Raw genomic sequence first — 21255 nt, forward strand, 5'->3', positions numbered from 1 at the left:
TCAAGGAAATTTAAGGAAAGCAGGAGTTACCTGCTAGAACATTTCCAAACGTCAAAGTCACAAAAGACAAAGCAGGAGAATTGTACCAAATTAAAGGAGACTTCAGACACATAAAAAAATGCAATGCCAGATCCTTGACTGTTTCCTGGATTGGGGGCGGGGGTGGGAGGAGGGAAAGATCTATCAAGGACCTTGTGGGGACATGTGAACAAGGGGAGATCTGAATATGGACCGATTATTAGGTAATGCAACAATGTGGGCTTTCTTAAAGTTGGTAATGACAACGTTGTGTAGCATAGCCTTGTTCTCAGCAGGAGCCTACATGATGTCTACCGCTTACTTTGAATAGTTCGTCAAACAAAATGAAATGGAACACAACTCTCTCTCCTTCCCTACAAGATGCCCGTACCTAGACACAGAATTATGTGTGGATGTATATCTCTTATCTGTAACTGTAGAGACCCAGGGAGAGAGAGAAAACCAGTATTAGTTGGCAGCTCTCTATAAAGGGTAAGTGGGTGCTGATTTTATTAGCCTTTTCTCTGCAGGCTTGTTGAAGTTTTTCAAAATAAAAAGTTGGGGAATAATAATAATGTTTCTAAAAACATATAAATACCAAGTATCTTTATAAAAGCACAACAGGATTGCCAGAATCTCTTAGATAATACTGTGTATTCAGTGAAACTTACGGACCTACAATTCTTCTTTGGAACTTTCACTGGGAGCACGGGAGTGGTGATGGGAACTGTTCCGTAGACTAAAAGGCAGAAGAGGGTGTGGCCAGGCTGCCGGAGCCCGAGCCCGTGCACATGCTCCCCTGCATTTGCCTAACAGGCCTGTGGGCCCACGGAGACCACATTCTATTACCCACTGAGTCAACTGCTGGTATAAATATTTTTAGCTTGTACATATTGATAATAAATTCAGAAACACAAACCTGGAAGCCAAGACAGCACATGCAACACCTGGGTTTGGTTCTTCCCGGAGACTCAGGCCCCGTGACAGAGGGGACGGGGGCCCGCGTGCCAGGCACTCCCTGCCTTCAAGGGTTGCCTCTTGCTCTTGGCCCTGGGAGGGCCTGCCAGGCAAACCGAGACAGTTCCTTGGGGAGTCTGCCCAGGGGCCATGTGGCCTCTGATCTCACCTCAAGAAGCCCAAAGCCCTGGGGGTGGTGGCTCAGTTGGTTAAGCATCAAACTCCTGATTTCGGCTTGGGTCATGACCTCAGGGTCCTGGGATAGAGCCCCGCATTGGGCTCTGTCCTTGGCATGGAGTCTGCTTGTCCCTCTCCCTCTGCCCCTCCCCACTGCTCGTTCTCTCTCTCAAATAAATAAATAAATAAACAAATAACCCCCCCCTTTTTTAAAAACATTTTATTTATTTATTTGAGAGAGAGAGAGAGACAGTGAGAGAGAGCATGAGCAAGGAGAAGGTCAGAGGGAGAAGCAGACTCCCCGTGGAGCTGGGAGCCCGATGCGGGACTCCATCCCGGGACTCCAGGATCATGACCTGAGCTGAAGGCAGCCGCTCAACCAACTGAGCCACCCAGGCGCCCACAAATAAATAAACTCTTAAGGGGGAAAAAAAAGAAGCCTAAAGCCCCAGGATTGGGGCAGATAGAGAAGTCCATTTCAGTCTGAAGGGTCTGGTGGCCCTGAGACCCTTGACGACTTGTTGGAAGGAGACACGAATGATCTAGACAGGTCCCTGGCTGTGATGGGGCCTCACCTCAGGCACCACTGGCCCTTTCGGGGAGGGAGACAGCGCTGCTGCCAACTGGCCATGTCCTGCTCTCGCTGGGCCCCCCGGAGATGCCACTGACCCCACAGCGGAGACTCACCCGGTTGCCCTGGGCAGTGTTGTCCTGCGTGCGGTAGGAGACCTGGGACTTGCCATTGTCCAGGATGCGCCGGATGACAGGAATGCGGGCCACTTGCTCCCCACCACTGACCACGTACTCGGCCTTCTCAAAAGACACTACCCCACTGGCTGCAAGGACCCAGGCGGCAGTCAGGTGACCCGACCGGCTGCGGCCCCTTCTCAACACCCACCTGCCCTCTGGCCCTGGCCATCCCTCCTCATCCCACCGCCCTCTGGGGAGAGCAGAGCAAGGGAGTGGAAAATTCTTCCGGAGAAGAGCAAGGGGGCTGGAACAGAGTCCCACTGGCATCCTGGATGTTTCAGGGCAGAGAAAGGAGGCCAGGCAGGGGCACAGCCAGAGAGGAGGCCCCGAGACCGAGGGCTGGGGCAGAGCAGGACGGAGTCCTGTGTTTGCTGGAGCAGGTGGGCAGGAGGGTTTAGGGGCCCAGCATGCCCTCCGGATGCAGGGAAGATGGTCGTCAACACCCCGGGCTTCCCTGAGGAGCAGGTAGGGAAGGCAACGAGGGTGTCGCCTGTACGGTGCCGTGTTTCCCCTCTGGACCGGCGTGGGTAAAACCAACTCCCACAGCCCTTCCTGTCCGCTGTCCTGGCTGGGGACATTCATTCAACCTCCGAGGTTCGGAGGCCAGAAGGGATGGAAGAACAGGGGGATGGACGAGGGCAGCTTCAGGAGGACCCAGTGTCCTACGACGGTTAGAACAGAAGCTCCCTCATGAGTGTCACGACCAGACACTGTGCAGCGATGAACAGACACATACGCCTCTCAGGAGCCTGATGCCCATTTTACAGATGGAGAAACCAAGGCTCACAGAGATTAAGTGACTTGCCTCGGCGACATGGCCAGGCCCCATTTCTGCTCAGACACCAGGAGGAACAAGCGTTCCCAGAGCCCCCGTTCTAAGCCCCCTGCCTCCTCTGCCCTGACCTACCTTGCTCCTTGATGATGGTGATGTTCACCAGGCGGCGGCCGAGGGTGGCGGTGCCCATGGGTACGTCGATGGCCTCCACCAGCAGCTGCTTCTCGTCGTCGTCCTCGGGCCGGATGAAGAGGGGTACCCGCACGTCTACGAGCTCCACGCCCTCCTGGAACTCCACCATGCCCCGGGCATCTGGGGGGGTGTTGGCGGGGGGCAGTCAGATAGTGGCCAGGGGACCCCAGCAGGGTAGGAGGCACAAGGGAGTGGTGCGGGGAGCCTGCCCACCTACCCTGGTCTGCTGTGATGGTGTAGTAGCCTGGGGCCACCTTGAGCTCATGGAAGGACCCCTGTTCCACGTGCTTCTCTGTCAGCTTCAGCAGGGCCTGCTTGGCGGAGCGGGGCGCCATCAGCACCGTGTCCACAATGGTGTGGTCCTGCCTGGGGCGGGGGTGGGGACAGGCAGTTAGGTGGGGATGTCAGGCCGGCCATGATGCTGGCACTTGCCCCCTATCCCCCACCCTCCTGCCTGTCCTCTCCCCAGTATGGGACAAGATGCCTGGCAGCAAAAGGTGCGGGGTCTTTGGAACCCGGCCGTCCTGGTGGCCCAGGCTGGTCCAGCCACCTCACCCCGAGCCTCAGTCGAGCCACTCTGCCCCCTGGAGCCTCAGGGTCCTCATCTACGAAGTGGGGCCCCTCCCCAAACCCTCCCAGCCACCCCCCTTCAGGCGGGCTCTCAGGAGCAGATGCAGGACAGAAAAGATGCTATGGGTATGGGTGCTGGAGTCGGACAGGGTTCAAATCCGGGCTCTAGTTCTCAGTAACCAGGTAATTAGGGGCAAGACACTTGACCTGGGGCTGCCCCACCTGTGTGCCTTCAACTCACTTTTTCCCGGCGTTGGGCTGCTGCCTGTGGGGGACGAAGAGGGGGCTGTGAGCCACACAGTGTCTGGGGTGCAGCCATGCCCTGCTTGGGGGTGTCCCCTAGAGTGAGCGGTCTGGGCAGCTCCCCCCACCCTACCTGGGCCCCCAGGACCCACCGGAACTTGGTCTGCTGGAGCTTGTGTGAGTCTGTGATCTGTCGGTACACCTCATTCAGCTGCCAGGCAAGGAAAGGTGTGAGGCTGGGGCCCTGCGTAAGCCTCCCTACTCAGAGCCATCCAGGCCCAATGCACATGGTTGGCCGGGGACATGCACAGCGGCCTGCACATTGCCTTGTCCCCTTCTGGAAACATTCATAGGATGACCCCAGGCCGGGCACATATCCAAGGAAGTCCCTCTTTCCTACTTGGAAAAATCCAGGTTCCACAGCAGCTTTCCCTCTGCTCTCCCTCTCCTGGGATCACACCCTTGCCCAGAGATCAGCTTTTCTGGCCCTTACATTCTCCTCCACCTCCTGGCGCAGCTGGTTACACTCTCGCGTGTCAGGCTTCAGCAGGTTCTCAGTGCAAAGGCGGGCGAGGCGCAGGGACAGCCCGTAGGGCACTAGGGACAGGCAGGGATGGGGGTCATCAGCCCCCCCGCGTGGCAGGCACCCTGGGAGACCCTCCAGAAGCCATGCTAAGATGGTGGGGGCGGGGGGACCGGCGGGCTGAGATCCTGAGGTCCAGAGCCCCATCAGGAAGGGTCGAAGCCAAGCCCCTGTGTGTACCCAACACCCAGAGAGAACAGGAATGCTGTGACTGGGAACCCTGGGACGGTGGGGAATGGGCTCCGGGCCCCAAGCCCCAGGGACACTGCCGGGAGCCACGGTGCCAAGCTCCCATCCTCACCCAGCTCTGTGGGGTTGGTGCTGGAGGCGTGGCTGGCAAAGCCGGGCCGCTGCACGTTGTTGGTGATTTTCCATCGGACCATGTCCCTTCCCTTGAGGTTCCCACTGCGAAGCATGGGTGTGTCCAGGTGGTCCGAGGCCATCAGGTTCTCCCGCAGCATGTAGTGGTCCTCCTTGAAGCCCACCATGTGACCTGCGGACGGGGTCCTCCACATGGGGCCTCACCCTAGACCCGCCTCGCCACACCCACTCTGGGTGGGACCCCAGACCCCCTGCCTCTGTTCCAGACTCAGCCCCTACTTCCCCTCCACCCTATCCAGGAGAAGGGGCGGTCGGAGCCCTTGCCACCCCCACAGGTGCTGGGCCAATACCTCGGTTGCAGCAAGGGAGAAGTGCCAGGCAAGCCTAGAAGACAGGGTGGGGGGGTGGATAAGGGCTGGGATGGCTGCCTCAGCCCACGGAAACCCCTCCAGCTACCCCCCTCTCCATGCCAATGGTCCAGTGGGGCAACAGTGCCTTCCCCAGACACCAGGATATCACGGAAGTTGAAGGGATCTAGGTGTGGAGCATACTGGGTGAGTACAGAGGGTGATGGGGGCAGAGGATTCCCAAAGTTTGTGCCATGGGACCCTGGTCCTGCCAGAATGTCTCTTAAGTAAAGAATCTATGATCAAATCCATTTGAGAAGCACTGATGTCATTCCCCATGCCACTCTTAGGGTTTCGCTATGCATACAGCTAGATCAAAGGCTCTGAGATATCCTGCAGAGAAGAAGCCTCTTTCTCAAATGTACTTGATCGTAGATGTCTTTTCCTCTGTAATATACAGTAACATCCCACAATCCTGGGGCTACTACATGGTGTCTTCTTGATTCCTACAATTCAGTACTCCGTGCTGGGCCATCCTCCATGCTTGCCTGCCTTTTTAGCTCTTCTGCCCGGCGAGGCAGACTATCCGCTCCTGGTGGGCAAGGCCCACTCTTCCCTGTCGGCTCCCAGGGCCCTTCGCATGTGCCTGACCTGAGAACAAGTCGTCTCAGGTCCTGGCCGCGGATGGTGGGCAGAGGCAAAGGGCTGGGGTGGGGAGGCCACTAGAGCTGGGCAGAAGACGTGAGGTCACCTGGCCTCTGTCACCTATGAGGACCGTGCTGGGGTGGGGCCCTCAGCTGAGTGGGGCCCCTGGGGTAAGGGAAGACACTGGTGGGAGGTGGGAACCTGGCGGGGGTGGGGACCCTGGCTGGGGTAAGTGGGGACCCGGTAGGGGATGGGGCCCCTGGGGTGAGCAGGGCCCCTTGCGGGGGGGCGGGCCCAAGGAGCCCCCACCTTGCAGCAGGCGCAGTACTTCCAGCACAGCAGCAGCAGCAGTGCCAGGAGCAACAGGAGGAAGAGGAGCAGAGGGATGAGCCACCAGAAGGACCTGGGTGGGCAGTCTGTGGAGGCAGGGGGGGGAGAGAAGGAGGGGGCACTGCCCACTCCCCGCTGGAGCCCGCCAGGCCGCCCACCGGCCCTGTCCGCCAGCTCACCCTTCTTCTTGTGCACCACGACGGAGCTGTTGGGCCCGGGGGCGCCGCCACCCTCCACCGCGTAGCTGTACGTGCAGTCGTCCTCTTCATCGCGGAAGGAGCAGTGCTCCACCACCTCCTCTGCTGCGCCCACGGACGGTCAGCAGGGCACCCCAGGCCTGGGGGGGCGCTCCCTACCCTGGGGCCCACCGTGCCCACTGTGGCGGGGAGGCCCCTTCCCGGGGGGAGAACGCAAGGTCCGGGGCACAGAGCCAGGCCGAGCTGGGGCGCCGCCCTGTGCCCGCCCAGGGGCATCTAAAGGCTGCCAGTCTGTGCCCCTCCTCCCCATCCTGGTGTCACTCAGGAACCTGGCTTCTAGAACATTTATCTGACCCAGAGGAGAGGAGAATACGCGCCCCCCCCCGGGCCAGTTATGTGCCTCTACTGTGTTCAGATCCCGGCCTGGCTATCTGCCCCCCGCCTAAGCCAGGTTCCCCCTCCCTGGACTCTTAGGCCCCTATTCAGCTGGGCCTCCTGCCAGGGTCTGTGGGTCCTGTCTGCGTTCTGTGACCTCTCCCCAGTCTTCAATCCCGTCCCTCGCTCTGGTCTGCACGACCTCAACCTGGATTGTGAGCCCTCTGCCCAGCGCCACCGCCCTGCCCAGCTGAGTGACACCCCCTACCCACCGGATGCCCTCCGCCTAGGCTATTAGCAGCCCCGTCCTCAACTCTGCCTCACACCTGTCTTGAGCTCATCCACCATCTTGACCTTGAAGCCGCACTCCTCGCACATACGGCCCTTCTTCTCACCAGTGCCCCAGGCTTGGCACTGCACACAGGAGCGCAGGTCCTCGCAGAGGCCCAGGCGTATCTGGGTGGGAGAGGAGGGGAGATGGGGACTGTGGCTCCCTTAGCCTAACTCACACCCCTGGCCGGCTCCTCTGTCATCAGGCTCAGTGCCTCCTGTCGGCCCTGCCCGGTGCCTAAGTTTCCCATGCCCACACCCCAGTGATTTGGGCCTCACCGCTGAGTAGTTGATCTCACAGATGGTGTCCGTGTAGAGCGACTGCTGGTTGCAGTGGCAGCGGCCACACTCGCAGTAGCCACGCCCGTTACAGATGCCCTAGAACAAGAGGAGGCACCAGTGAGGCACCAGTGCCCCCATCCCTGCCCGAGAGGGCAGGTGTTTCTGACTATGGTCCCTTCTGCCACCCTGCCCTCCCTCCTTGTGCCCCCGCCTACCCCACTGCTGTCAATGCAGGTGGCATTGCTGAGAGGGCAGTCACAGCTCAAGCCTGTCCAGCCGGGCTCACACGCGCACTGGCCCATGGAGCAGCGTCCCCGGTCTGAAGAGAGTGGGGAGGGAGAGGAGAGGAGAGCCACATCATTCCTGCAGTCCAGGCTGCCCATCCGCCCGGGAGGGCCTGTGGCTGCTCAGCCTGAGCTGGGATTTCTCCAGTTGGGGGCTGATCCCTCTCTTCCCCACTTTCTTGGAATCTCCTTCCCTCCATCTCTCTGGTTCCAGCCTGTCTTCTACTTTCCGCTCTAGCCAGAGTCATTATCCCAAAACACAAATCCAATTGTGTGTCTCTCTGGTTTAAGAACTCCTAATGAGTTCTGGCCGATGCAATAAGGTAAGAAAAAGAAATAGAACATGTAAGTATTGGAAAGGAAGAAATAAAACTGCCGTTATTTTAAATGTTAGGAACAAGGGGTGCCTGGCTGGCGCAGTCAGTGAAGCATGGGACTCTTGATCTCAGGGTTGGAAGTTCAAGCCCTACATTGGGTGTAGAGATTACTTAAAAATAAAATCTTAAAAAATATATATTAGGGACATGTTGCAAAATAGCAAAAAGAACCTGCAGATAAGTTACTAAATTTTATAAGTGTTTTAAAAAATTTTTCTAAGTTATAATGCCCTTTTTTTTTTCTTAAGATTTCATTTGAGAGAGAGACAGAGAGAGCATGGGCAGAGAGGAGGGGCAGAGGGAGAAGGACAAGCAGACTCCCTGCTGAGCAGGGAGCCTGACACAGGGCTCCATCCCAGGACCCGAGATTATGACCTGAGCCGAAGGCAGATGCTTAACTGACTGAGCCACTGAGGTGCCCCATTCATAAGTGATTTTACCAAAGCAGCTGGATACAAGATTAACATACAAATAGCTTGAAAATGAAGTCAAACTCTCCAATGACTCCCTTTTGCCGAAGGATGAAGTCTACTATCCTTAAACCAGAATAAGCGTTGATTAACCACAGCCTGCAGGCCAAATCCAACTCACTACCTAATTTTGCTGAAGTTTTATTGGAATGGAGCCACATTCACTCGTTAATGTATCGTCTGTCACTGCTTTCTGCTACAGTGGCAGAGCTGAGTAGTGGTGACGGAGACCATATAGCTCATAAAGCCAAAAATATTTCCTTTCTGGCCCTTTAAGAAAACCTGGGACTAGGCTAGAACTGGAACCCACATCCCCGCATTCTGGTCCTGCCTCCTTCTCCAGCAGCCTCTACCTCCCCTCATCTCCCACAGCTCTGTCTGTGCCAAATGTCTGCCTTCCTCCGGATACACCCGGTTCTCCTTTCCTTTCTTTGAGTCCACTCCCAAGTGGAGGACTGAAGGGGAAACATGACAGACAAAGGCAAGAAGGGAGGAAAGGTAGGAAAGCAAGGGCTTGACCTCCAGGGGCAAGAAGATGGTTGGGGCTAAGTAAGCATGTGAAGGCTGGATTTTTGTTGATTCTCCTCCATTCAAACACCCAATCCTTCCTGGGACCTCTGTATGGCTTCTGTGACCCCTGCCCTGCTGGGAAGCCCTGGGCTGTAAGGCACAAAGCCCGTGGGACTATGGTGAGTGCAGGCCCCCAGGTCCTGCCTGCTGCAAATGTGCCATCTCCTGGGAGAGGGAAGACTGTTGCGGCACTGGGACCCGCCCTCATTGGACATTGAGGGTGGGCAGAGACGGCAGGACCTCAGGGGGAGCAGTCTGAAACATGAACAGGGGCCTTGGGCATCAAGTTTGTAGAGGGGAGGGAGGTCCAGGTTGGGATGGACTTAGGGGAGGTACCTGAGGAGCCCTGAGAGGGGCTAGGTCCAAACTTGGGGATTCTGATTCCTGGCCTGGCTCTCCCCCGGGGTCAGGATACCCAGGTCGCCCTCGGTGTCCCGAGCCCCCCAACACTGGCCACGGGGGCTGCTGAGCTCACCGTTACACAGGACCCCGGAGGCACGGGGACACTGGAAGTTGTCATACTCGCAGAACGGACCCTCGTAGCGGCCTTCTCCATAGCAGATGCAGTGGCCACACTGGCACTCGCCACGGCCGGAGCACGGCTTGTCCTCGCCCTCCCGCAGGCAAGGCTTTATGTCGCTCAGCGAGCCCGTGGAGCAGCTGCAGGTCTTGCCGCTCCTGCGGAAGGAGCCAGTTACTTCCCCACAGCCTGAGAGGAAGGCTGGGGCTTTTGCTGACCCATTATACAGATGAGGAAGCTCAGGCTTTGAGAGGGCCTCCTAGGGTCCACGTCACACAGACAGCAGTGCCTGCCTGAGCTGAGACCCAAACGCCGGTCCCTCCCAAGACCCTCCCAGCGTCCCTTCCTCAAGTCACCATGGGCTTGTTCAGTGTCTTGTAGCTTTAAAAGCCCTCACTATCCTTACGGTGAGCTTGTTTCTTTCTTCTTCTTTTTTTTTTTTTTTTAATATTTTATTTATTTGACAGACAGATCACAAGTAGGCAGAGAGGCAGGCAGAGAGAGATGGGGGAGCAGGCTCTCTGCTCAGCAGAGAGCCTGATACGTGTGGCTCCATCCCAGGACCCTGAGATCATGACCATAGCCAAAGGCAGAGTCTTTAACCCACTGAGCCACCCAGATGCCCCGATGAGCTCGTTTCTGATCAGATCTCACGTACGCATGGTTCAGAAGGCTATCGCAGCGGGATGGAGTGAAAAGCAAGGGTCCCTCTCATGTCTGTCCCCATCAGGCAGTCCCCACACCCTGCTGGCCACCACTGTCCTGATCCTCGAACCTCTTCCCGGAAACGTCCTTTATGTCTACGCGTTTCGAAGCGCGTTGAGCTGGAGCCACCTCACTATGGGGCCAGACCCTTTCCAAGCTTTTCTGTGACCCGCCATCCTGCCCTCAGCCGGGCGTCCACAGTGCGGCCGACATCAGAGCCTTGCAGCGGCCGGGGCCTCCCGCGCACTCACCAGCCCTCGCTGCACACACAGTGTCCGCACATGAAGTCTCCGTGGTAGTTGCAGCGAGCTGAAAGCTCCTCTTTTTGCTGGAAGGAGATCATGGCGGGGTGTCACAGGGCCCCTGGACCCTTCCGCTGCCTCCGCCCCTCAGGGCACTGCGCAAGGCAGACGCGGCCCCCTGGAGGCTCTGCTTCACCCCCCCGGGGCCTCCCCAGGCAGGGGGCCAGCCCTTCCCTCCCGCCTGGCGGGGCCGCATCGCACCAGCTCGCACGGGCACACGTCACAGATGATGCCAACATCCATCCAGAGGCCATCCGAGAAGGAGGGCTTCAGATGGATGGTGCCCTTCCTGTCCTCCTCTCCCAGCTGGCACACGTGGGTCCCATCCACCGCCTCCATAGCCCGAAGCTGCACCTGGTAAGTGCCCTGCAAAGACCCCAGCCACATGGACGTTGATGAGAGGCACCTGTGGCCCACTCCCTCCTCCAGGCAGCCCTCTGAGCTCTGTGATTAATCCTCATTCCGCAGACGAGGGCAAGCTAGAAAGGCGCCCAGGTCATCCAAGTGGTTAACCCAGCGGGCTTCGAACCCAGGCCTGTCTGACTCAGAAGGCACCACTCTTTATTATTATTATTATTTAAACCAATCTTTTTTTTTTTATTAAGTAATCTCTATGCCCATGACCCCGAGATCAAGGGTCAGCCAGGAGCCTATAAAGGCAATGCTCTTGACCCCTGCTCGGGCAGACACACCCACCCCCTTTTCAGGGCCTTGTGCCCATCCTCCCCTACCCAAAACCCCACAGAGGCCTACCGGTATCCCCCGCGTGATGCGAAAGGACCCAGTATCTGTCTTCTGAAACATAGTAGAGGTGACCTCTGTCCGCAGGCCTCGGGGGCTTTCCAGGGCCCGGATGTCCAGGTTGGAACGAATGAGCTGGGGGAGGACAAGCAATGAGCGGTCTGGGAGGGGGAGCCTGGGCTCACCCACTCTGGCCTGGTCTGGCTGAGCTCCCCTGACTCCGCATGGAGAACTGAGGGGGAGTGGGGGCGTCAGGGTGGCAGAGCCCGCAGGAACTTGGGGCCAGGCTAAGGGGGGGCATCTCAGGGTCCCCAGGGAACAGCAGAGCCCTTCCTCACATGCCTGGCCTACTTCTCAACCTCCACCTGAGCCATCCTTTGCCCACTCTGCCTCCTCTCCAGCCCTGCCCCTGAAGGTCTCAAACCGGGGCCGCGCTCGGGCCTCACCTGGAAGGCTTCGTGCAGCAAGTCCACGATGTTGGAGGAGTCCTCCTGGAGCACTCCCAGCGAGGAGACGGGGAAGTACGTGTGTAGCTTCTGTGGAGAAGAGTGCCAGCCCGGGGCTAAGCCCTCCACAAGTCTCACCTCACTGAATGCGGACAGGAGCTTTGCGGTTATCCTCCCTGAAGGCCTGGTGTGCTCTGGAGCCTGCCCTCCTCACCCCTACTCTCTTAGGAGTGGGGTGGGGGGATGGGCACCTGAACTCCCCTTCCCATCGGGGTCCACCCTTGGGGCAGCCAAAAGCTTTGGGAAGGAAAGAAGGAAGAGCTGGAGGGAGGGGAAGGAGGGAGGGAGGGAGGACATCTGAGAAGTCCCGTGCAGCCCCCTCCTGCCCCGCTCCGGCCGGGGGAGGCCCCAGCCCCGCACCTCATAATAGCTGTAGGAGTAGTTGGTGACAGCGAAGATGGGGATGATGTTGTGTTTGCCCAGCAGGCGCACCAGGGTGGGCACGGACGGGTAGTCCTGCGTCTTGTACTGGGTGTAGGTGCCTGAGGAGTCCAGGTGGCACGCCTCGTCGTTGCGGCTCAGGATGCCCGCCAGCACGTTGGCGCCATCCGCCTCGTAGTGGAAAGCAGACTCGGTGGAGAACACCAGCACGTGTGTGCTGTCAGGGCGCCAGCCAATGTCCCTCTGGGAACGACAATGAGTGGGGAGGCCCATCGAGCAGGCCGCCTGCTGAGGACGTCCGTCACAGTGCAGAGTGTGACAGAGAGAACAGGACCCAGCACGAGCTCAGCTGAGCCGCAGCGTGCTCCCATCAGGGACCATGTGGCCAACAGCCCGTGGGTGGCAGAAAGCCGCGACCAGGATCAGGGACGGATGCGGATGGGGTCTGTGCACACAGTGGTCACCATGCAAGACCCGAGCCAGCGTCATCTGACTGGCCTCCCAAGGCTTCATAGTTACTCTGTGGGAATATTTCCTTCTTTCTTTTTTTAAATTTGATTTTTTTAAAATTATTTTTATTAACATATAATGTATTATTTGCCCCGGGGTACAGGTCTGTGAACCATCAGGCTTACTTACACATTTCACAGCACTCACCATAGCACATACCCTCCCCAACATCCATAACCCAACCACCCTATCCCTCCCCCACCTCCCCCCAGCAACCCTCAGTTTGTTTCGGAAGATTAAGAGTCTCTTATGGTTTGTCTCCCTCCCGATCCCATCTTGTTTCATTGATTCTTTTTAAAATATTTTTTAATTTATATATTTGGCAGAGAGAAAGAAACAGTGAGAGGGAACACAAGCAGGGGAAGTGGGAGAGGGAGAAGCAGGCTTCCCGCCGAGCAAGGAGCCCCATGCGGGGCTTGATCCCAGGACCCTGAGACCATGACCTGAGCCAAAGGTAGCTGCTTAATGACTGAGCCCCCCAGGCGCCCCTGTGGGAATATTTCAACTGCATGGGAAAATGCATACATGCAACTGGTGAACAAAAAGTCTGGTTGGGGCGCCCGGGTGGCTTAGTCTTTTGAGCATCTGTCTTTGGCTTGGGTCATGGTCCCAGGGTCCTGGGATGGAGCCCCACGTCAAGCTCCCTGCTCAGCGGGGAGCCTGCTTCTACCTCTCCCTGTGTAGCTCTCCCTGGTTGTGCTCTCTCTCTTTCTCCCAAATAAATAAATAAAATATTAAAAAAAAAAAAAGAAAGAAAATATCAGTTAAAATAGATACAGCTGTGCATGGCAGTTAGAAAAATATACGGATAATCTGGAAAACTATATATTACAAGTGAAAATGCTTGTGATAGTGTTAATTAAAAAAGCAAGTTTCAGGGGCGCCTAGGTGGCTCAGTGGGTTAAGCCGCTGCCTTCGGCTCGGGTCATGATCTCAGGGTCCTGGGATCGAGCCCCGCGTCGGGCTCTCTGCTCAGCAGGGAGCCTGCTTCCTCCTCTCTCTCTGCCTGCCTCTCTGCCTGCTTTGTGATCTCTCTCTGTCAAATAAATAAATAAAATCTTTAAAAAAAAAAAAAAAGCAAGTTTCAGAATTATAAGTATACTGATTTCAGCTATATAAAGTAAGGAAAAGTGTGCAAAATATGCTGGTGGGGTATCAAGTGACTGGCTGGCTGGTTGTGATGAAATTATGGGTAATTTCTGCTCTCTGTTTTCCAAATTGTTTATACGATGGGTATATTATTTTCAAAATGAAAAAATCACCATGCACATAAAAACTACCCTCTTCAAGGGCGCCTGGGTGGCTCAGTGGGTTAAAGCCTCTGCCTTCTGCTCAGGTCATGATCCCAGGGTCTTGGGATCGAGCCCCACATCGGGCTCTCTGCTCAGCAGGGAGCCTGCTTCCTCCTCTCTCTCTCTGCCTGCCTCTCTGCCTACTTGTGATCTGTCAAATAAATAAAATCTTAAAAAAAAACCCAAAAAACAAAACAAAAAAAAACTACCCTCTTCAGCTGTCCAGTGCAGTTGGAGACTGTGGGTCCTGGAAGACTGGCATTAGCAGGGAGATTGGGGGTAGGTTGGCTTCAGGGCACGGAAGATTACAGAACCCCAGAATTCACGTCTGCTTTGCTGGTTGGTACAAAAGCAGACTGACTGCTCAGGCTGGGGGGCCTTGGATCCCAGCACGTCTCAACCTGGCTTGTAACTGAGGGCTCCCTGGAGGGTCTGAACTTGTCTTTGGGCATGGGGGTCATTGCCTGGCAACAGAGCCGGCCGGTGGGCAGCTCATGCCCTTGCAGAGAAGCACAGCCCTGGTGTGGGTGGGCAGGGCTGTCCCTGACACTCACCGTGCACACGGCCACCTGCAGGATGGCATCAAAACCTCCTTCAGGAGCATCCAGGTTGCCTGAGATCCGCTCCCCTAGCAGTTTATCCCGAAACTCGTCCAAGTTGTTTGTCAGGCTGATGACGTTCTTGAAGGAGAAGGGGGGGTCACTATTGGGCCAGGGCTCCTTTAGCCTGGGCAGAGGTGGAGGGAGAGGGGGACAGAGTCAGGGGAGAAGACCCTGTACCCACACTGTGTCCACCCTCTCTAAAAGTGTCCCACTGGCCTGCTTCGACCAGAACACTTGTAAGCACCCTGGTTGAGAGGAGGTGAGCCCTGTGGCTGGGACACCTGTCTACTCGGTCACTCAATCCTTTTTTTTAGACTATTTTATTATTTTATTTTACTTTATTTTATTTCATTTCATTTCATTTATTCAACTTGGCTTTCTTCTCAGCTTTACTGAGGTAGAACTGACAAAGCTGTAATATGTTTAAAATGTACAATGTGATGATTTAATATACAGAAGTCCCCCCTTATCTGTGTTTTCAGACACCCATGGTCAACCACAGTCTGGAAGCAAATGAAAAATATGGAACGCTTCACGAATGTGCGTTGTCATCCTTGCGCAGGGGCTATGCTAATCTTCTCTGTATCCTTCCAATTTTAGTATATGTGCTGCTGAAGCGAGCACTTTCTTTATTTTACTTTTTAGAAAGATTTTTATTCATTTGAGAGCAAGCAAGCGAGAGGTGGGGTCATAGGGAGGGGGAGGAACAGACTCCCAGACTCCCCGCTAAGCAGGGACCCTGACACAGGGCTCGATCCCAGGACCCCGGGATCATGACCTGAGCCGAAGACAGAGGCTTCGCCAACTGAGCCACCCACGCGCCCCTCAGTCACTCACTTCTCAGGCCTCATGTCTGTCTGGGGGACACTGACTTTGTCCACAAACTTGCCAAATCCGATGGTGTAGTCATCAGTGAGCGTCTTCAGGACCTGAGCTGGATGTCAACAGGAAAAAGAGGGTACGACTGAGCCCCAACACCCCCACATCAGCAGAGGGGGCCAGGGGCTGGCTCGGGAAGGAGGAAGAGGGAAAATAACCTCCTGTCAATACCTTGTGTGTGAACATCAGTTCAGGCTCACAGTAGCCCTTCTCCCTGTTCACAGATGAGGGAAATGGCACTCGGGGTGGGGGGGAGAGTCATGCTTGGAGCAAGGGAGGGGGCAGCCAGGGGACTGGAGAAGAGCTGGGTCAGAGTCTTGGCCTCATGGCCCCGGGTATGCTCCCTGTAGGGGCCGGATAGTCCTGTTGCCCACCTAGCTGGGCCTTTTCCAAAGTCCTGAGTGGTTAGTGGGGTCTGGCTAGGACCCCTGCCTCAGAATGGGAGGGGAGGGAATTCGTGGGGTGCTCAGATATCCTATCCTTCCTTGTGGCATGGCTGTAGCCATCCTGAGCCCTGGCCCTCCGAGCAGGGGCCAGCCAGCAAGATGAGGCCACCCTCTCTGCTCCCCACCCCACTGTCCTCTATGCTGGCCCAGCCATACCCAGTCTCTCCCCCATCTGCTTGAGGTTGTCCAGATCGTCGGACATGGAGTAGGAGAAGTCCATGAGGATGTACAGGTCCATCGGGCTCTTCTCGGGCTCGAACACCTTCATCTCAAAGTGCTGCTCCTCGCCGGGCCGCAGCCGGACCCGTAGCCCCTGGGGCGACACCTGGCTGCGCTGCAGGTTGGTGTTGATCTGGGTGTCCTGTGTCCAGGGGAGGGGGACAGGGGAGGCTGGAGAGTCACTCCAGAGATCTGATGGGGAGCCTCTCAGCCCAGCCAGCGGACACGGCGGACCCCTGTAGAGCATGGGCCGGCCTGCTTCCCTTGACCCCCACTCCGGGCACCTCTGTGATCTCGAAGCTCTTCTCCATGACCACCAGGCTCTCCCACCGGCAACCCGAAGCCAGCAGCTCTGCCTGGGTGTTGCAGCGCCGCTCCTTGAACATCTGGCCAGAGGAGATGGGGTCAGGGCGATCAGTGCCCATCCCCTGGCTGTCCTAGCCCTGGATCTCTCCTGACCCTTGCCTGTTCCACACCCGCCTGGCCTGAGGCTGGGCTGAGGGTGCGGCGGGTGTGGACTGGGCCAGAGCGCGGGGTGGGGCACGGCGGGGTGGGGCAGCCGCACTGGGGCTGGGCTCAGGAAGGGGGCAGGCGACGGAGGCTCACCTCATCCGTGCAGTAGGCGCATTCCCTGCCCACGCGGATGCACTCGGTGCAGCTCTTCACCTGGGCCCTCTTGCAGCGGTTCGCTGGAAGGCAGAGACGAGCAGACCCAGTGAGATGAACCTCACCAGGGGCCAAGCCGTTTCCCACGTGCACTGGAGAGAGGCAGGGGTTCTCTCCCGCTTTATGGAGGAGGAAGCGGAGGCCGGTGGGTAGGTGGTCTGTCCCCCTGGCATGGCCAGGGCAGAGCCGGGTCTCACACCTGAGCTTTCCACTCAAGTCCGGATGGTGCGGGGCTGGCCCATTTGCTGGTGGGGACACCCTGGCCATCCCTCCCCTGCTCCTCCAGGGCACAGGGGACCGTGTCTGTCTTGCTTGTTGCTGTTTCTAGTCCCCAGCCCAAGCCCCGCACACAAAAAATTGTTAGTAAATGAGTGAAAGAAAACTCTGGAGTTTCCCCAAGGGTTACAGGGATTCCCTTCGCTTCTGTTCAGTTAAAATCACAGTGAGGGGGATGCCTGGGTGGCTCAGTTGGTGAAGCATCTGCCTTGGGCTCAGGTCGTGACCCTGGAGTCCTGGGATCGAGCCCCGCATCGGGCTCCCTGCTCAGTGGGGAGTCTGCTTCTCCCTCTGCCCCTTGCCCCCAATTCGTGCTCACAGGTGCTCTGTCTCTCTCAAATAAATAAATAAAATCTTAAAAAAAAAAAGAAAATTTGTAATAAAAATCACAGTGAGGACCTACTGTGTACACTCAGTGTACACGGTGGGTGGCCTCCTGGGCTCCAGGCGATGGTGGGTGGTCCGTGTTTAACACTGGCTCTGGTGGGGGCAGGGAAGCCCTGCCTTGCGGCATCGCCCATGTTCCCGTCGTGGCCTATCCCAGGCGCCCCAACACAGCCTGTTCTGAAGGCAAAATTTCCATGGTAGGAGCTGACCGGAAGAGAGTCATGGGTCTCTCTCCAAGTTCCCATGAGAAACACCCTGCGAGTGCCTCAGATCGCCGAGTGGGCGGTTTCCTCCAGGCTCTGGGCCTCGTGCTCCCCAGCCCTCGAAGGGGGCCCTGGCGGTTTGTTGAGTGGCCAAGTGAGCGTCAAGGGAAAGACACCCTGTGGCTGGCATCTGTGGAAGGGCAGTACCTCGAAAGGGGAGCCCCCGCCCAGAAGGGTGCTGCAGACGTGTGCCAGACCCACTCACCCATTTCCCCAGGGAAGCTGGCGCCCAGCAGGACAGCCAGCAGCAGCAGCCTGCTCCAGCGGCTGGGACGGGGTCCTGCCATCCTCTTCCTCCTGTGTAACAGCCAGAGCTGACGGAAGACGTTCCACAGCCCGCGGCCCTGCCAGTCACAGCTCTAGCGCTCCCACCACACAGGGCTGGAAACTGAGGCTCAGACAGTGTCAGTGATGTTCCAAGGCTACCCAGCCTGCAAACGGTGGGGTCCAGGTATCCCCCCCCCCCCCGGCAGCTCCTCTTGCCGTCTCTGGAGTGGCTAAGATGCGCCGCGGGTCTGCACCCTGCCCCGGGATGCCCCACCCTGGCATCATTGCGGACTGGGGGCTCTGAGCGTGTCCCCATGCCAGGGCTTCTATGCTGATCTCGTGGAGAGCAGGGCGAGGCTTATTCTGCCTTTGCCTTTCAGATCCCAGTGGGCCTGGGTCAGGTCTCACCCAACAGGAGGCCACCCCTTGAGGGCCTGGCTTTACCCTCCCATCCCCTGCTTGTTGTGGCCTCACTGCCCTTTGATGAAGGTGCTGTGGCCGGGGGAGGGGGGCCCTCCCAGGATCTGGGGCCTGCAGAGGGGAGGTGGGAGCTCGTGGCACCCAGTTTGGCTCTGCAATGACACCCTGGCCCCTCACTGGTGGGTCCCCTGCCCAACCCCCTACCCTGCCTGCTCCAGAGTTGAGTTTTTGGGGTCCCTGAGCAGATCATCCTTTCAGAAGTCAGCCTGGAGCTACATTACATGCCCCTCCTGCCCTCTTTCTCTCTCTCTCTCTCTCTCTCTCTCTCTCACACACACACACACACACACACACACACTCATACTGTGCCAGTCTCCCCAGGAAGGCGCCTGCCTCTGGCTCACTACTACCCCGTCTCAGCTCCTCAGTGACCTTCGGGGTAGGCACTGACAACCCTGAGGACTTTTAAAAGACGGGTGGCCTGCTGCTTGGGAAGAGAAGGAACTGGGCAGAGCCACCAGGCCTGCAGAGTGGAGGACAGATGTCAGAGCCCTGCTTCTTTGTCCAGGACCAGTTCCCCCACATGTTCACGGGTTCCTTCTCCTGGGACCACTCCTCAGTCCCTGGCCTGTGGGCAGTAGCAGCTAAGGCCCCCCCATTAAACTTCCCTCTAAGAGTTGGGGAAGCCTGTGGAAGGGGGCAGGAAGGTACTACCTCCCTCCCTCTGAGGCATGTCCCTCCCAGGAGGCCACCAGCAGCCCCCAAACATCCAGAGGCTGGGGAGGAACTGCCATCTCAGAGGGGCCTAGGGTAAGGAAGCCCTGAGCCAGCCAAGGGGGGGCGGCTTTCTGGGGGAAATGACTTTCCTGCAGCCTTGGGGTGTAGGCACCACACCCACACGCTGCACAATACGGGCCACAGAATTGGACCTCCCCGGGGCACCATTATGCATGCAGGTACCGGCACTGGAGGGCCGAGCCCGGCTCTTACTCACCCTCCCGGGCTGGGCACAGAGCAGGCTCGTGCCCAGCATTTCACCCACGTGATGGCCGTGTCATCTACACAGGAACCGGGTAGGGGATGACCATGATACCCCTATTTCCCAGATGAGGAGGTGGAGAAGGGGCACAAGGCTGCTGGGGCGCCTCATCCTGCAGCCAGCAGTGGGGGAGCCCGGACGGGACCAGGGCAGTCCAGACCTGCCCCCATTTAACCTCTTTGTCATCCTCAGAAACCCTAAGATGGCAGTTAGGGGGCGAGCTATGCACTCAAGAGTGTTTTTGTTTGACTCCAACTTGGGTTTAAAAAGTTTAAAAACAAGGAGATTTCACAGAAAAGTTAGGCTGATGGGTTTCCTGGAGGTTGTGGCCACAGGCTGGGCCAGGTGCTCAGGACATGAACACTCCCGGCCACCCTGGGGGCTCTCCCGGAACCGGGCTTCCTCCCATCCCACAGGACCCCTGCTTTCCCATCTCCTGGCCCCTCGCAGCTCTGTCACACAAGGAAATCGGGGCCCAGGAGACAGGCATGCTTTCCCCACTGTCCCCCAGCTGTCTCTCTCCTCTCAGCCCTCAGGATGGAGAGAGACCCTCAGCCTTCACTTCCAGCTCTGTCAGATCCTTGGGCTCGGGGTGTGGCAAGGCCGCGCTGGGGTGGGAAGGAGCCCAGCCCTGCTGTCAGAAGCCATCGGAAGTCTCTGCACCGCAGCCAGAGGGCCACCAGGGGCTGAGTGGGAAAGGGGCAAGCCCTTGAGGAGGATACAGTAATGGGCATAGCCCCCACGGCTGCTGAATGAGGTCAGGAGAGCTTCCTGGAGGAAGCATGTCCTGAGCCGACTTTGGGAGGAAGGCAGGCATACACTTGGCCAAAAGGAGAGTCAGGGACTCCCCAGACCTCAGTCCCTGCTGTGCTTGGTCAAGAGGGGAGTCAGGGACTCCCCAGGCCCCAGACTGAACGGCGGCACTGTACACAGCAGGCAAGGCCTCGCCAAACATGGAGAACCTTTGCCCATAGGTGGCTGCTCCCCCACCTTCTTTGCAAACCCCAGTGGGCCCAGCCCAGTAGGCCTGCCAGCCACTGCCTTGCGTCTGCCCACTTCTCCCGCACACCCACCCAACCCTCAGGCCTCTCTCCCTAGCCCCGAGGTCTCAGGGCCAAGAGCCTTAGCCACCCCGATCCCACGGCCCCTTTGCGCCCAGCTGCCCCCGGGGCACACCTTGGCAGCCCAGGCAGCTGCCCCGGGCAGAAGGGGGCCAAGGCCTGGCAGCCTTTAGGAAGGGAAGAGCTGAGGAAACAAAAGGCACGCGGCCCTCCCAAAAGGGTCCCTGGATGTGCTGGCCGGGCTGCGGTGGGCACTCACTTTCCCCTCCTCGCCTCCAGGCTCCCAGAACGGACGCCCAGCTCAGGCGGCCCGGGGCACTGGAGGGGCGGACGGGGTGCAGCCCGGAGACACCCCCCCCCCGCCCCGACTGCCCCGCCGTCCCGCCCCCCTGCCCCGCGCCCAAGCCCCCCGCGCCTGCCGCAGTCGGAGGCCGGACCTACCTCGGCGCGGACTGGCGCCCTCCCCGCGCTGGGCTCCGCTCGGCCGCTCCGGCTGCAGCGCGCGGGCGAGCCGGGACTGTCCGGAGGGCGGGTGGCGGGGAGGGCGGGCGGCGGCCGCGGGGAGGGGACCGCTTTATGGGGCGGGCGGCAGGTGGGAAGGAGGCGCTGGTGAGTCAGGCCCGCCGCATTCCTGCGCGCGGCGCGCACCTGTCGGGGCAGGAGCCCGGGCGCCGCCGCCGCCGGGCCCGCCCCCCGGAAAAGGCTGCGGCTCCCTCGGCGCCCAGCCCCTGCGCCCCGACCGACGGCGGCGGGGGCGGAGGAGGAGCCCATCTCTCCAGGCCAGCCCCGGGCGCCGCGCCTCCCCACCCCTCCCGGCTGCGGAGCCGGGTGCCCGGCTGCCTCCGGCCGGGGATGGCCTCTTAGCCCCCGGTCCGGACCGCCGCCCACCCACCTCCGGACTCAAGGCGGTGAGCAGCCCCGCTGCCCCGACGGCCATTGACCGTGCGCGTGGCTTTCGTCCGGTGCCGGCGCGGGGCGCG

At 58.5% G+C, this 21255-nt stretch overlaps 1 protein-coding gene and 1 non-coding gene across 2 annotated transcripts in view; both read right to left on the reverse strand.

The window, feature by feature from the left end:
• ITGB4 (integrin subunit beta 4) overlaps positions 1–20804 on the reverse strand; it is a 30461-nt gene extending 9657 nt beyond the window's left edge. The window contains exons 1-26 of the mRNA XM_032870607.1: positions 20717–20804; positions 17694–17785; positions 16503–16585; positions 16181–16282; positions 15834–16038; positions 15190–15286; positions 14305–14476; positions 11928–12191; positions 11508–11597; positions 11074–11196; positions 10522–10686; positions 10270–10346; positions 9269–9471; positions 7308–7411; positions 7090–7188; positions 6807–6936; positions 6088–6210; positions 5888–5994; positions 4937–4970; positions 4567–4758; positions 4176–4279; positions 3835–3893; positions 3681–3704; positions 3087–3235; positions 2810–2989; positions 1840–1988 (exon numbers count right to left, since the gene is read on the reverse strand). Of these exons, the coding sequence (XP_032726498.1) occupies positions 1840–1988; positions 2810–2989; positions 3087–3235; positions 3681–3704; positions 3835–3893; positions 4176–4279; positions 4567–4758; positions 4937–4970; positions 5888–5994; positions 6088–6210; positions 6807–6936; positions 7090–7188; positions 7308–7411; positions 9269–9471; positions 10270–10346; positions 10522–10686; positions 11074–11196; positions 11508–11597; positions 11928–12191; positions 14305–14476; positions 15190–15286; positions 15834–16038; positions 16181–16282; positions 16503–16585; positions 17694–17775 (3117 nt within the window). The 5' untranslated portion in view covers positions 17776–17785; positions 20717–20804. The remainder of the gene's footprint in view (positions 1–1839; positions 1989–2809; positions 2990–3086; positions 3236–3680; positions 3705–3834; positions 3894–4175; positions 4280–4566; positions 4759–4936; positions 4971–5887; positions 5995–6087; positions 6211–6806; positions 6937–7089; positions 7189–7307; positions 7412–9268; positions 9472–10269; positions 10347–10521; positions 10687–11073; positions 11197–11507; positions 11598–11927; positions 12192–14304; positions 14477–15189; positions 15287–15833; positions 16039–16180; positions 16283–16502; positions 16586–17693; positions 17786–20716) is intronic.
• LOC116875533 lies at positions 14869–14976 on the reverse strand. The gene has a single exon (XR_004384214.1). It is a non-coding gene; the product is annotated as a U6 spliceosomal RNA (small nuclear RNA).
• Positions 20805–21255: the final 451 nt, after the last annotated feature.

Source organism: Lontra canadensis, unplaced genomic scaffold (genome assembly GCF_010015895.1).
Source record: "Lontra canadensis isolate GAN:19392208 unplaced genomic scaffold, GSC_riverotter_1.0 scaffold41, whole genome shotgun sequence".
Taxonomy (NCBI): Eukaryota; Metazoa; Chordata; class Mammalia; order Carnivora; family Mustelidae; genus Lontra; species Lontra canadensis.